At 40.7% G+C, this 13399-nt stretch overlaps 1 protein-coding gene and 1 long non-coding RNA gene across 2 annotated transcripts in view; one reads left to right on the top strand and one right to left on the bottom strand.

The window, feature by feature from the left end:
- The first annotated feature begins 818 nt into the window (after positions 1-818).
- CLCN4 (chloride voltage-gated channel 4) overlaps positions 819-13399 on the top strand; it is a 35141-nt gene continuing 22560 nt past the window's right edge. The window contains exons 1-4 of the mRNA XM_082221076.1: positions 819-942; positions 7521-7672; positions 8477-8576; positions 10493-10680. Coding sequence (XP_082077202.1) covers positions 7529-7672; positions 8477-8576; positions 10493-10680 — 432 coding nt within the window. The 5' untranslated portion in view covers positions 819-942; positions 7521-7528. The remainder of the gene's footprint in view (positions 943-7520; positions 7673-8476; positions 8577-10492; positions 10681-13399) is intronic.
- Positions 2131-5236, bottom strand: LOC309531503. The gene is made up of 4 exons (XR_014219340.1): positions 4462-5236; positions 3609-3888; positions 3029-3493; positions 2131-2284 (listed from the first exon to the last, which is right to left on the bottom strand). It is a non-coding gene; the product is annotated as an uncharacterized lncRNA (long non-coding RNA).

Genomic DNA, 13399 nt, shown 5'->3' with positions numbered 1-13399 from the left:
AGGGGAGGGGCGGCAAAATGCAGCCCTTGGGAGGCATACCCAGACTATGCCTCCAAAACATTAGCCTGGTATGGTGTTTGTGTGCACACTGAGGGAAAAGGAGGAAATGAATGCTATACAGTATAGAAATCCTTCCCTGGTTTGGGAAGAATCCTGCTCTTGTTCTCATTAACGTCTGGGGTTTTTATTATTGTTGTTAATTATATATTTTTCATTCTTGTTGAATGAATATTCTCATCCTAAACTGAAGCTGGGTCAGTTTCTCTCTCTGTTTTCACTGGACAATCTATGACACAATTCTGAATAAAGTCCACATTTCAACTAATGCACTTTCTTTTAATACTTGTGTATTATTATATATAATACACAAGTACTAAAAGAAACTGCATTAGTGTATTACACACACACACACACATTACTCAAGTACTAAAGTATTATACCCAAGTACTAAAAGAAACTGCATTAATTGAAATGTGGAATTTATTCGGGATTGTGTCATAGTTTGTCCAGTGAAAACAGAATATTCATTCAAAAAGAATAAAAATAAATCAACGACATTCTGCCCCATATATATATATATATATACACACACACATATACATATATATATATATATCCCCCAAAATAAGAACATAGCAAGTCCGTGCATGAAATAGTCATCTAATAGCATAGCTGCAAAATAAAAAAATAAAAAGACTCCACAAGTAATTGCAGTGTCAGCTGCGAAGGTGGAAGCAAATTTCTCAACAGGCTGATTTTAATCCTGAAGGATTGGACGCCGGCTGCTGCCTGTCTCTCAATCAGCTCTCCAATAGAGAGAGCACGCAGTCACGTGACTGCTACGGCTTCCTCCATATGACATCACTGCCTTTGCAGCCATAGCAGGAAAGAAAGGATGGTGTCTGGAATTTGGGGGTTGAACTAAACGATGTTGCATTGCAGGTAAGAGGAGAACACCCTCCATTAACACCACTTACTGGGCTTTTGCCCTTCTGGCTTTCTTTTGAAATCAACCTCTGTCGAGCAGGCTTCCTGTTTTTGTAAATAAAAGCGTGGCACGGTCTGTGCTGGCAGGTGCAAAGGCTGTTTTGCTTGTTCCCTAGATCTTCCGGCTGGAGAGTTCAGGAGCTGTGTCGTCAGATGGGGCGTTTTTTAAGCTGAAGGAGGCAATCCGTTGTCAGTGTTTTAACATTCTTATTATTTTTAATGAGCAAGGTACAATTTAATTAGGGTGGCGGGAGAGGAGCGATTGTATTACCAACGCAGCGATGCAGCCTTTACAGCATATTGATGTCAGCATTTGCATTACAATGTAAATTTTCCCGTGTTTTTAAGGGAAGTGTTACTCATCAAATTTCTAGCGTAATTCATTCTGTTTGTGAATTCTAGTTATTTTTGTTTGTGGGGAATTAACACCTAGTATTAAGCCATGCACAGAAATGCTTTGGGAGTGGGTGGGTGTGCTTATCTGCTACAGCTGAATGACTTCCTTGTCACACTGGATAGGGAGATATAGAAATATAATTTATATTTTCTTTTCAATTCCTCTGTAGCTAGGAGTACATTAATTGGCTTGCATTTTCCGTTTATGTGAGAGTTACTTATTAGTAAGGTATTTGGGGATGTTTGGAAATGGATTAACTAGAGTGATGGCAGTTGTTGGACAGGGTCAAATATAAAAGAGCAGTATAAGAATGGAACACTGGAACAGTTTTCAGTTTCTGTCAGGACATGGTGAAATATGTCTCTGCCTGAACAAAAAAGGATGACTCATGGTTAAAATGCAAGCAGTTCTTTGCATGCTTTTTATCACTGAAGAGTTTCCATGCTAATTCTTCTCTTGGGAATTTAATATCCTCACATGTTGTACTGTGTCACTAACGAATACCGTAATTGCTGTCATTTGTTAATATTAATAATTATTATAAGTACTATTTTTGTCCTGATGTCCTGATACATATGATTATTAATAACCCACAAAATGCTATAAAAATTCATTCTTAATGTCAGTATGTTTATCCAAACAAAGTCTGTGTCTATCGGTAATCCGTTCATATGTTGCAACTGTGGTTATGTTGTTGATCCATTGATTAAACAGAACCAAATCTTTATTCTTCCAGTTCATTAGTACCTGTCTCTTGGCCACAGTTAGGGTGCGTAGAATCCATTTTCGTTGTCCAGTAACCAAATTGCTGTCATCTGGACACTGAATGGCCTGGCATAAAAGTGAGAACCCAGTGCTTGTTCCTTAACACTGAAACGGAGATCTTACACTGGCCTGGGCCTAGACAGCAGAAACAGATCCTTCTTATAACCAAATCCATTCCATATTCCTTCCAAATCCTCTGTTAAAAAGCACTGCCACTTGGGTAGTGTGTATACACAACAGGCCCTTCTGCTCTGTACCAGCCTACTCCTGGAATTGTTTCAACCATGTATTATTACCTAGCTTAGTTGTCTTCCCACATTCATAGCAAATAAAGCACCTTGCATTCCTTGATCACTGATGATGGGTTGTATATTTGATCAGTTCACTGTGGAGAAGAAATTGAATTCTATTCTATCCTGCTTTGTTAGCCTTCGATTTTATCTTTGTACACTTCTTCAAAATTCAATAATGTTAAGAAGTGCAGAAGTGTTTTAAATAAATAAGCACAACAGAAACAATGCTAATTTTCCTGCCAACATCTGAGGCAAGTTCAGTTGGAACATGAGAAAGGACATTCTCATGTTCAATGGGGACATGAGAAAGGACATTCTCTCAGTGTTCTGAGAGAGGGCCATTTATCAGACCTCTGTTGGCAAGCAAATATCTTTTCTTATTTATTTCTAAGATTGCCTTCCTGCCCTTCATCATAAGGTGTGAGAATAAGTGTGGGTTGCAACAATAAAACCACACAATTAAAAACAACAGGGGCAACTGTTTATACAATTATTATTTTTCAAATCAAGTAAAAGAATTCCAAACAGAAGCAGTACAGAATAGCTAAAAGTAACAAACCAGATGATGTGCATCCCATAAAACTACCTCTTAACTGTCAAAGGCCAGGATAACCAGATGCATATTCAGCATATGACAGAAGATGAATGATGGTGTTAGATGCACCTCTCTGGGGCTGGCGTTCCATAGGAGAAGCCCTCTCTCAGGGTGTCATTCCTTGCACTTATGAGGATGATAGAAGTATCAAGAAAGCCCCCTCTGCTATCATTAATATTAGAGCACATTCCATGTTTCTGCAAGCCTTCATTTTTTAGACATGCCTTTGGCCTCCTGAGGTGACCTTCACACACACTTTTTCTGTGCTTTTAGTGTTTTTGATTTTAACTTGTATTTATGGGTTGGGCTCCTCATGTGTAAAAGGTGTGGGGTCTGAACTAAAATGGGATGGAGGGTTCTCAAATAGAGGGGTGTCCTTGGACAACCACATGAGCGCTCTAGGATGTGGCAATGGATCTGCTGCTCTGCTCCGCCATGACCCCACATAGGATTGTTCTGTAAAACATAACCAAGTCTGTGAAGAAAACAGTTCTCTATATATTTGTTAAGGTCTGGCTTCTTCAGAAGCGCTAGAAGAAAGGAGAAGTATGAGAAAGGGTAGAATACATGCCTTGCATGCAGAAGGCTTCGGTTCAATCCCCAGCATATGCATGTAGGGAAATGCTGGAGGCTACTGACAGTGTGTACAAAATGGAGATGGTCTGATATGAAGCAATTTCCTATCTTCCTGGAAAGCCATTTTTTTCCAACATAAGAAGAGCCTGGCTCGATCAAACCAAAGACTTATCTAACCCTGTTCTGATAGGCTAACCAGATACGTGTGGGGACTCCACAAGCAGGTTCTCAGTGCAGCAGCAGATCTTCCACACTGACTGGCATGCTCCCTTCAACTGTGGAGGTAGAACATAGATATCGTGATTAGTAGCTATATCCTCCATGAATTTGTCTAATCGTCTTTTAAAACCATCCAAGCTAGAGGCCATCCCTATATTTTGTGGGAGAAAACGCCATGGTTTTAACTATGTGTTGTGCAAATAAATCCTGTTGGCAGGCCGGAGCCTTCTAACGTTCACTATCACCTTGGATGTCCCCAGGTTCTAGTATTAGGAGAGACTGAAAAAAAGATATTCCTGTCCACTTTCTCTACAGCAGACATAGTTTTATCAACCTCTATTGTGTCCTCCTTCACTCTACTTTTTTCTAAACTAAAAAGCCTTGAATGTTTTAACTTATCTTCAAAGTGGATTTGCTCCAGCTCTTTGATCACTTTGGTTGTTATTTTCTGAAACTTGCCCAGCTCTACAATATCCTTTTTGAAGTGAGGCGGCCACAACTGTCTGCTGTATTCCAAATGTAGTCTTACTGTCCATTTGTATGATATTGTTATTTTCATTCGCTGCCTTTTTTCACAACTGGGTAGACATCTTAGGGCTTAAAGATGTTCTAGAATGTATTATTTTTACCTTTGGATATTTCCTTCTGAATTACTGGATTTGCTGGATCTTGCTCCCCTTTTCCAGCTGATCCAAAATGGCGTCCTTGGACAGCTAGTAGTAAAGAACAATTTCAAACTCATTCTAAGCCTGTTATACAACACAATTGGTTATCGGGCTAATGGAAATCTTTGGGTTTCCTGACCAGGGTGTGTGGAATGTGTCTGTAGCTGTAGTTTGAGAAAGTTGGGTGTGAGCATGGTGTTGAGTTCCTAGGCCGTCAATGTTGCAGGAAGCTTATAAGCTGATAGCTTTGAAACCTCACCAACTTTTCAGGTTGCTACTAGCTCAGCCAGACTGGATATGCAGGATTTCTTCGAAGCTCTAGCACAGCCTTTTGTAGAACTGATGCCCTCCATATATTTTAGACCACAGCTCCCATCCCATCATCCCCAGCTTGCATAGCTATGGTGGCTGGGTCTTCTGTGAGGTATAGTTGAATGCATCTGCAGGGCACCAAATCCTAAAATACATCCATTCTTTCAGCCAAATTATTCTTATTGGGTAAAGACTGATGAACAGGTTCTTTAGTTTTGAAAACAGTGGCAGTAATAAGCTCAAATGAAGCGAAGTGTCCAGTCTAGCCACCCAGAAGGTGCTACTTAGCCTGGGGGTGTACTCAATTTCAGTGTCAACCAAACAACAACCAAATAATGAACTTAGAAATAGATTTTTAGATGTTGTAGAAACTTAACTGGGTTGCATGAGGGTATCAAGAGCTCAACAGCAGTCCTTACAATCACTTCTAGGTATGGCCATTGCCATTGTTCACAAAAAGGTGAAATCTGAACAATCCCTAAGAATTTTTTTTTAAAAAATTAAATTTCTCTACTGCCCGAGGATCGCAGGGTGGTTTACAACACAAAAATATAATGTAGTAACAAACAAAAACAATACCCCCCCAGTTTAAAAGGCCATAGATTGTTTAGTTAAGGCATGGGAGAAGAGAAATGTTTTTGCCTGGTGCCTAAAGATATGCAATGAAGGCATCAGGCGAACCTCCCTGGGGAGAGCATTCCACAATCGGGGAGCCACCACAGAAAAGGCATGTCCTCATTTTGCTGCCCTCTGGACTTCTGGAACACAAAGAAGGGCCTCAGATGATTATTGCAGGGTCTGGGTTGGTTCATATGGGCAGAGGAAGTCATTGAGGTATTAAGGTCCTGAGCTGTTTAAGAATAATAATAAAAACATATTTTTGAACATGCTCATTACAGACTGGCCCAATATACTATGAAGCACATAAACTACTTTAAAAGTCTCCTTTCACCCCCTTTCTTGCCCTTGTAGGTCCTTCAACCCTCTGGAACAGATTGACATGGTTGGAATTCACCCTTGTGGGCTCTTTTTTTTTATTTTTGCCACTGAGCAAAACATGTTTCCCATGCTAGTCAGTGAGTCAGTTCCAATAATCAATATATGGCCTAGTTTGCCAAGCAATTGATCACATGGTTTTCTACTTGGATAAGTAGTATAAGATCAAATCAACAGATTCAGTTGAGATTGCCTTCCATGAAATGGAAATCTGCAACTTGTGATTTTAGAGAGTGCAGAAGAGAAGGGGGAGCACATGCACAAATCTTCTGCTAATGTGAGTAAAATGCTTGTGTGCAAAGTTACTTGTAGGAGTGAGAAACTGATTGAAGATACTATGGACTGCAGAATAATCGGTTATCAAAGGGCAGAGACATGCTTCTAAAGAAAATATTGCTCAAATGCAAAGGCCAGAATACAGAGGGCTATTTTAGGCATGCTCAGTAGATTCCCCACCCCACTTTTTCACATTTGTATGTGATTCTACAAATGTATATTTCCCCCCTCAGTTACAAAAGAGGTTTTGTTGTGTGCCACAGGAAACTGCTCTGCGAGAAACACAATTCCAGATCTCTCCTGAGCATGTGGAACTAGTTGCAGAATTCTTTGGATCCTTCATTTTATGTTGGTTATGTCTGCTCAGTACCCACCTTTCATTAGGTCTTTAACAAACTGAAATCTATTGTACAGTGGGAGAGCGATCCTTCAAGGTGGAGTTTCAAATTGTGCTCTGGACAAGAAACTGGGATCAGACCAACTGTGTGTCAGTGACTCACCTGGGATCATTGACTTGGCCATTGCCAGGAGTAACAAAGGAAATAGATTTTAAGTTATTTTTCTAGTATTGATCAATCCTATTCTTCAATTCTGTAATTGTCAGGGTTACTTCCAGATCCGAGCTCACAGAGGATCACGCTAGCCAGCGGTCGTTAAATAAAAGTCTTTATTGAGTTACAGTCTCCATTCTCGAGCTGCTGCGTGCAACCCTACGTCTTATGCTTAGATCGGCGAAGCTCCGTCTGAGTCTCCGCCCCTTGCGCACCAACTTAATATCCTAGCCCTGCTCCACCTTTTCCGCCTGACAGTTCTCCTCTGGGTCCCTCTGCCCCCCTGGGTCTCTTCCTTCCGGGATTCTTCTGACGCTGACCCCCCGGACCCTTCTGTCTCCTTGCGCCGGGCTTTAGGACCTGGCTCCCTTTCCGGGCTGCCTACTGCGCCACCTTCCTGTGCATTTGAACTTGGCGCACGCGCCCAACCTTCCACTTTCCGTCTAACCGTCACTTCGCTCCCCGATGAAGGTGTGGCCACTCCTGACTCGTGCCCTCCCTCCTGTTGCGAGCTGCCAGCGCTTGCTCCCTGGCGCTCTTCCTCTTTCCTACTCTCTGGCGGTGACGTTGGTCCCGATCTCCAACTGCTCCCCTCTGAGTCCCCTCTGGCTCTTTCTTCCTGGGGTGTCCCCCTAGTCTCCCCCCTTGCCCTGGCCACTGGTGCTCCTTTTTGTGAATCTTCTGATTCACTGGAAAGGCTCGGAGATCTCGGGTCGTCGTCATCACTCATCCTTTCGTCTGCCTCCTCCCCCTCGCTCTCTGTTTCCTCCCTTGCCCTCGCCTCTGCTCCTGAACCCCTGACAGTAATGTTCTCTGTTTGCCTGGGTTGGTGGGAATGACAAGGAGAGGTACCCGAGGAGTAAATTTGTCCCTCTATTTTCCTTACAGGTACTAATATGGTTAATGCTGGAAACATGAATGGGTCTGGAAATTTGATGGATTTCTTGGATGAACCTTTCCCCGATGTTGGGACATATGAAGACTTTCATACCATTGATTGGTTGAGGGAGAAGTCACGTGACACAGACAGGCATAGAAAGGTAAGGGTGAAAATATTTCAAAAGCAGGGAGCATTTCTGATAGCCAAAGTGGTAGATCATTAACCCCTACACACCCAAATTGATAGGTCTGACCTTTTCATAAACCACTTTGAGATTTTATTACAACCGTGTATAAAATGTTATGAAATAAAGAAATCAAAATGACTGAAGTAATACTTTGAGAAAAGGTTGAAGGAACTTGCCATCAAAGACAAGGCATATTTCAAAATCCACTTCTGGAGGAATATGAATCTTTAGACTACTGCAGGGATAGTCAACATGGTGCTCTCTGAATGTTTCTGGTCTACAACTCTGATGATGGTGATAATTTCATTATTTATACCCCACTCATCATCCCTGAGTATTAGCCATGTTGGCTGGGACTGATGGAAGTTTGGAGTCCAACAACATCTGGAAGCGCCATGTTGGCGATCCCTGTCTTTCTCAATGCTTAAATTATTCTTTCAAAATAATGTATACTGCATTATGTGGTTGTCTGTTAAGGGAAAGACCTAGAAGAAAATAAGCATCTTTTGCCTTACAGCAAGACAGACTATCAAATATCAGTGTCCAAATTTCATCAAGGAATCCTAACTTGTTCATGCATTTATGTGAACCAAAACTCTGCTTTAACTGTATTCCATGCAAATCCTGTATACACATTTACAGTGTAAACAAATGCAAATATTATGCGATCAAAGCATACACATGTTGTTGTTTTTCTGTTGGGCTGCTTGGTTATATAGAACTGTACTATATAAAAATTGCATGTCTTTCAAGTAAACACTATTTTTTCCCTTCCAGATTACAAACAAAAGCAAGGAGTCAATATGGGAGTTCATCAAAAGTTTACTAGATGCCTGGTCGGGATGGGTTGTGATGCTTCTTATAGGACTGCTGGCAGGTATTTTCAAGAAAGTCTTATGCTATGTTGCTATGTTGACCATTGTAGACATTCTCAGCTTCCCTATGAGGGCATCTGCATAAATTGAGTTTATGCGTGCGATCCCTAACATTTCAGCATGCCGAGGGGAAGATGTAGCTATGCTTCATGCTTTGGGATATGTGTGTAAAATCGCATGCTGAACATTGACCTAGATTTTTTTTTTTTTATTGACCAGAAATAGGCACTCTCTGGGAAAATATTCCTGTGAATGTAAATGCTTTAATAAGCTTGTGTTTTGTTGACACTAATATGCCCATTTCTTGGCCTTGACTAAATTTATGCTACAAAAATAGGCATTAATAAAAGGAAAGTTGTATCACTGGAAATGTGGAATCAAACTTGTAGCTCCCTGAATGGATTATATGCATCCTCTTTATCTATGCTTTTATTTTTCAAATGCCAAATATTTAGATTTCTGTTCCAAATGTAGACCAAATAAGATTTTACAGATTTCAACTATCACCGGGCTTAATTGCTGGGAACATTTTAGGTGAAGCCATAAATGGTTAGGAGGAATTAGAAGTATTATTATTATTTTTTAAATTGCCTGAGCCAGGTGATTTTATAGCTGTTTTATTTTCAGGCATTTGCCAGTTTACTAGCAACTCTGTTACTAACTGGTGTTTTGGCTTACTATCAGTTAATAGGCCGTATATCTTCATAGTACTGTGATGACTGAAAAAATATAAAGAAAATAAAACATTAATAAATCCCTGAATTAAAATAGTTTGCTCAGGAGGGGCTTTTGCATGTGAACAGAACTTTGGTGTACATATGGAACAAGTTTACTCTTCATTACCAGTGTCCATACAGATCCAAGAGTGCATAACTTTAACTGTTTTCAGTGTTATGGTGAACGGAAAAGCCTATACAGTTTTGGCTCTCTTTGGGTGCACCAGCAAACTGAACCCAAGTGCTGGAGAACATATTTGGCAAATTCCTGCTTTGTAATTTTTGGATTGGTCTGTATAAAGCTATTGCAACACAGTCCCAGTACTGCATGATTCTTTAGCTACCACTGGATGTCGCTGTTGTGCTATGTAATTTGAAAAAGCTATCAGATCAGATGTGTGCCAAAAAAAAAGCAAAGGGGAAAAAAAGCCATTGTACATTTTAGATGCATAGCGTAGGTAAATTATACCTTCTGGTCTTCACAATGTAAGTGACACCCCTTTATTTATTTATTTTTTTAATGTTTTCCTATTTTAAGAGAGAGTGAGTATTGAGATTATTAAGCACACAAGATGCTTGCTTGTTCATCTGGTGGCCTGATCCTGGCATGAGACCTGCACAGTAGCCCCACCACCAGTTTTGACCTCGGTTTCGACCCCATTGATTTTATTGGCACATGGAGCAGTCTAGACAAGAACATATTTACTTGCGCTGCAAACATACTCTTGTCTGGCCGAACGAGCTTGCTTGTGTGCGATTAGGGGAGCCTGTTGTTTAGAAATTCTCTGTGCTGAGCCAAGAAAAGCAGATGGCATTTAAAAGGAAACATTGCACAGTAAACTCTACAGGAAGGTAAAAGAGAACTTCCCTTTATCTTCTGTTTTCCCAGGTCTCTCTCAACCCCCTAATGTGCGTTTTAAGGACACGTGTTCTTGAAATGGCCCCGCAGGCCTGAGACAATTTTGTGGATAGGGAGTCATAAATTACATATACAGCCAGAGAGTGGGATAAACTCTTATTCTGGTCACCACAGGGTGGTGATTCAACATAGAGTTGACTGTGAATGCCACCTGTTTATGGATTGATTCATATTTATGGGTTTTCTGTGAGAACCACATTCATTTCTCTTACATTCAAATGTCTGGGTTTTTTCCTTAGACATACACTTCATGTATTAATGTCTGTCCCCCCCCCCTTGCCAGGCACATTAGCTGGAGTTATCGATTTGGCGGTGGACTGGATGACAGATCTGAAAGAAGGAGTCTGTTTATCTGCATTCTGGTACAGCCATGAGCAGTGTTGCTGGACATTTAACGAAACTTCTTTTGAGGACAGGGACAAATGTCCGCAGTGGCAAAAGTGGTCTGAACTTCTAGTTAACCAGTCCGAGGTATGTTTACACCTTTCAAATAATTTCCACTGTTCTTCCCTGCGCAGTTAATATTTTAGCAAGGAACTCTCATTAAAATTTGTTCTACTAAACTTGAAAGGAGCCCTGGAGAGATTATTGGTTTTCTGAAAGGTGTGCTTTGTCATTGAAGTCTTATCTAATTAGGACCAAGGCAAGTTAGTTCAAAACAATATGGAGCCTGCAAATTACCTGAAATTCACAGGAGAGGGGGTGTGCCACTCACTGCACCTGCTTCTATGACTTGAACGTGTGCAAAGTTTTGCTCATAAGTACAGCAGCTGAGACGATGCCATCTTTCATCTGCAACCAACATAATAATCATATTCCACATAGATTAAAGTTGCAATTCAACTAATTAAATTACCTAATACAGGACACCAGCACTATAGCCATGGCATGATGCTGGCTCTCATGAGAATGGAGTTACAGGGGGCTTAAGAGCATTATTGGAATCACTCTCCTCGTTCACTTACGTACATGTCTAATGCTTGGCGGAACCACAGGAACATAGAAAGCTGCCTTTGTCCATTAGTCCATTTAGCTTAGCATGTCCTGTGCTGACCAAAAGAGACTCTCTGGGGATTTGAATGGCAGGCTTTCCCAGCCTACCTGAAAGCACCAGGGATTGACCTTGGAACCCTTTGCATGAAGAGCATGTGGTCTCCACCACTGAAATATGGCTGCCTCCCTTTCTAATTGCTATTGTACAAACTTTATATCCTCCTGTCACTTTTATGAAACGTTTGCACTAAGAATGGAAAATTCTTAGCTTTATGTAGGCAATCCTTAAAGGGCAGTGTCTCGGATGTAATATTTTCAGACTCTTCCTTATCTGCGCCTGATGAATTTTGCTTGTCATAGCTAATGGAATTTGACAGATTGAAGACATGGATATAGATGGATGTTTTTGCAACACCATTTTACCCTGAGGTTTCGTGCCTTTTCGTGGCTTCAGAGCTGTTTGTCACACTGCAGTTATGAATTCTGACACCTGTCAGAATTGTCTTAATTAGTGTGTGTGTGTGTGAGAGAGAGAGAGAGAGAGAGAGAGGGGGGGGGGGAGAACCTCTATAGCAGATGCCTGGTGTATAAAAATATTGAAGCAAATCAGACAGCCACCGTATCCCGTGTTCCTTCTGTTTTTCCTTCTGCATAATGGTATTCACTAAGCCCACATGGATGTAGCCAAAGGGGGGGCAGGGAATCAAGTAAAACAATAGAAATACTTAACCAACCGACCAATCAGGTCAGTTCTGCCCCCTAACAAAAACCCTGGCTACGCCCATGTAAGCCCACAAAACACTACGGCAGGGATGGGAAACATGTGACTCTCCAAAAGTTGTCAGACTCTCCTATCAGCCCAAGGCTGAACTGCCAGTGGTCATACTAGGAGCTGCAGACCAGAAACACAGGTTCCCCACTCTTGCTTGCAACATTGGTCCAGTGCAGTCTACTGCTTTGACAGTCCAAGACCAATTTTGTGCCAGTTTCCATATTAAAACTGTCCTTGGGAGGTGAATGGGTGCCAGAAGCTATGTCACCCGTAAATCAACTGCCCCGTTACTCTTCTGTCACAGATTTGTCCTGTAGTTACTAAATACAAGAGACGATTGGGCTCAGCCATTGGGCAACTAAACCGGCTGTGTTAGGAAAACAGTAAACAATGTTTTGTCTACCCCCTCTCCCTTACCTGGACTGGCTGTGAGAAGGTTGTAAACTTTTGTTTTTGTTCTTTACTAACTGAATTTTTTTCCAAAACTCTGAGCTGTCTTTGGTTGTTTCAGTAAACCATAGGCTAACCAAAACTTAGGGTACGGACAGCAAAATTCAGTTAATTAAAAATGGAAGTGGAAGCTTGAGGTGTTCTCACTGCCATACCAGAGAAGGGGGTTGGGAATACACAGTCCTAAAGCTAATGCATGGTGTAACCCTAAAGCATGATTTTCTTTCTGGCCAAGTCAAGCCATTGCCTCTCAACATACACCTCGCGGGGTTGAGGCCAAAATTCTTCTGTAAGTTCCTTGGAGGAAGGTTGAACCTAGTAACACCCATGGTTTGATTTTGACTGATGAAAGGAAATGAAAGTACCTTAGGGGCATTCAGATACTTATGGGAAAAGTTGAGTCTCAAAGCATGGGTGGAAACATAGGTCGTCTTTTATCTCCGTGGGGCTTAGGCTGAAGACATATGTAATATTTTGAGCATGAGAGATCTGGGTACACACAGTCTCCATGCCACAAAACATTCATTTCCAGAGCAGAGAATGCATATTCTCTCTTTTTAAAAAAATGATATTTATTGAGAATTTTAAAGTTACAAAGAAAAAAGAAGGAAAAAACAAGAAAAAGAGAAAAAGAAAGAAAAAAGTAGACAAAAGTAACAATTACAAATCAGTAAAAACCAAAGTCAAAAAGAAAAAACAAAGCGCACAATGCATCAAAATCAAAAAGCCAAAAATAAACAAAAAATTTAAAAACAAATCCAATATTCCCAAATCCTTAACTTTCATTAACTTATTTCATCGACCTCCTCACACGTCCCTTTTTTGTATTCTAGTTATTAATTATCTCAGCAAATCCTTTGCATCTTTCACAATATTCTGTCATTAAATTACCTTAATCTATTTTAACCTTATCTTACCATAAAAAACCGTAAAACTTAAATCTTATTTATACCAAATTATTTTAACCATAACATA

The sequence above is a fragment of the Podarcis vaucheri genome (assembly GCF_965113315.1).
Source record: "Podarcis vaucheri genome assembly, chromosome: 4".
Taxonomy (NCBI): domain Eukaryota; kingdom Metazoa; phylum Chordata; class Lepidosauria; order Squamata; family Lacertidae; genus Podarcis; species Podarcis vaucheri.
This window is presented reverse-complemented; position numbering and strand designations above follow the sequence as displayed.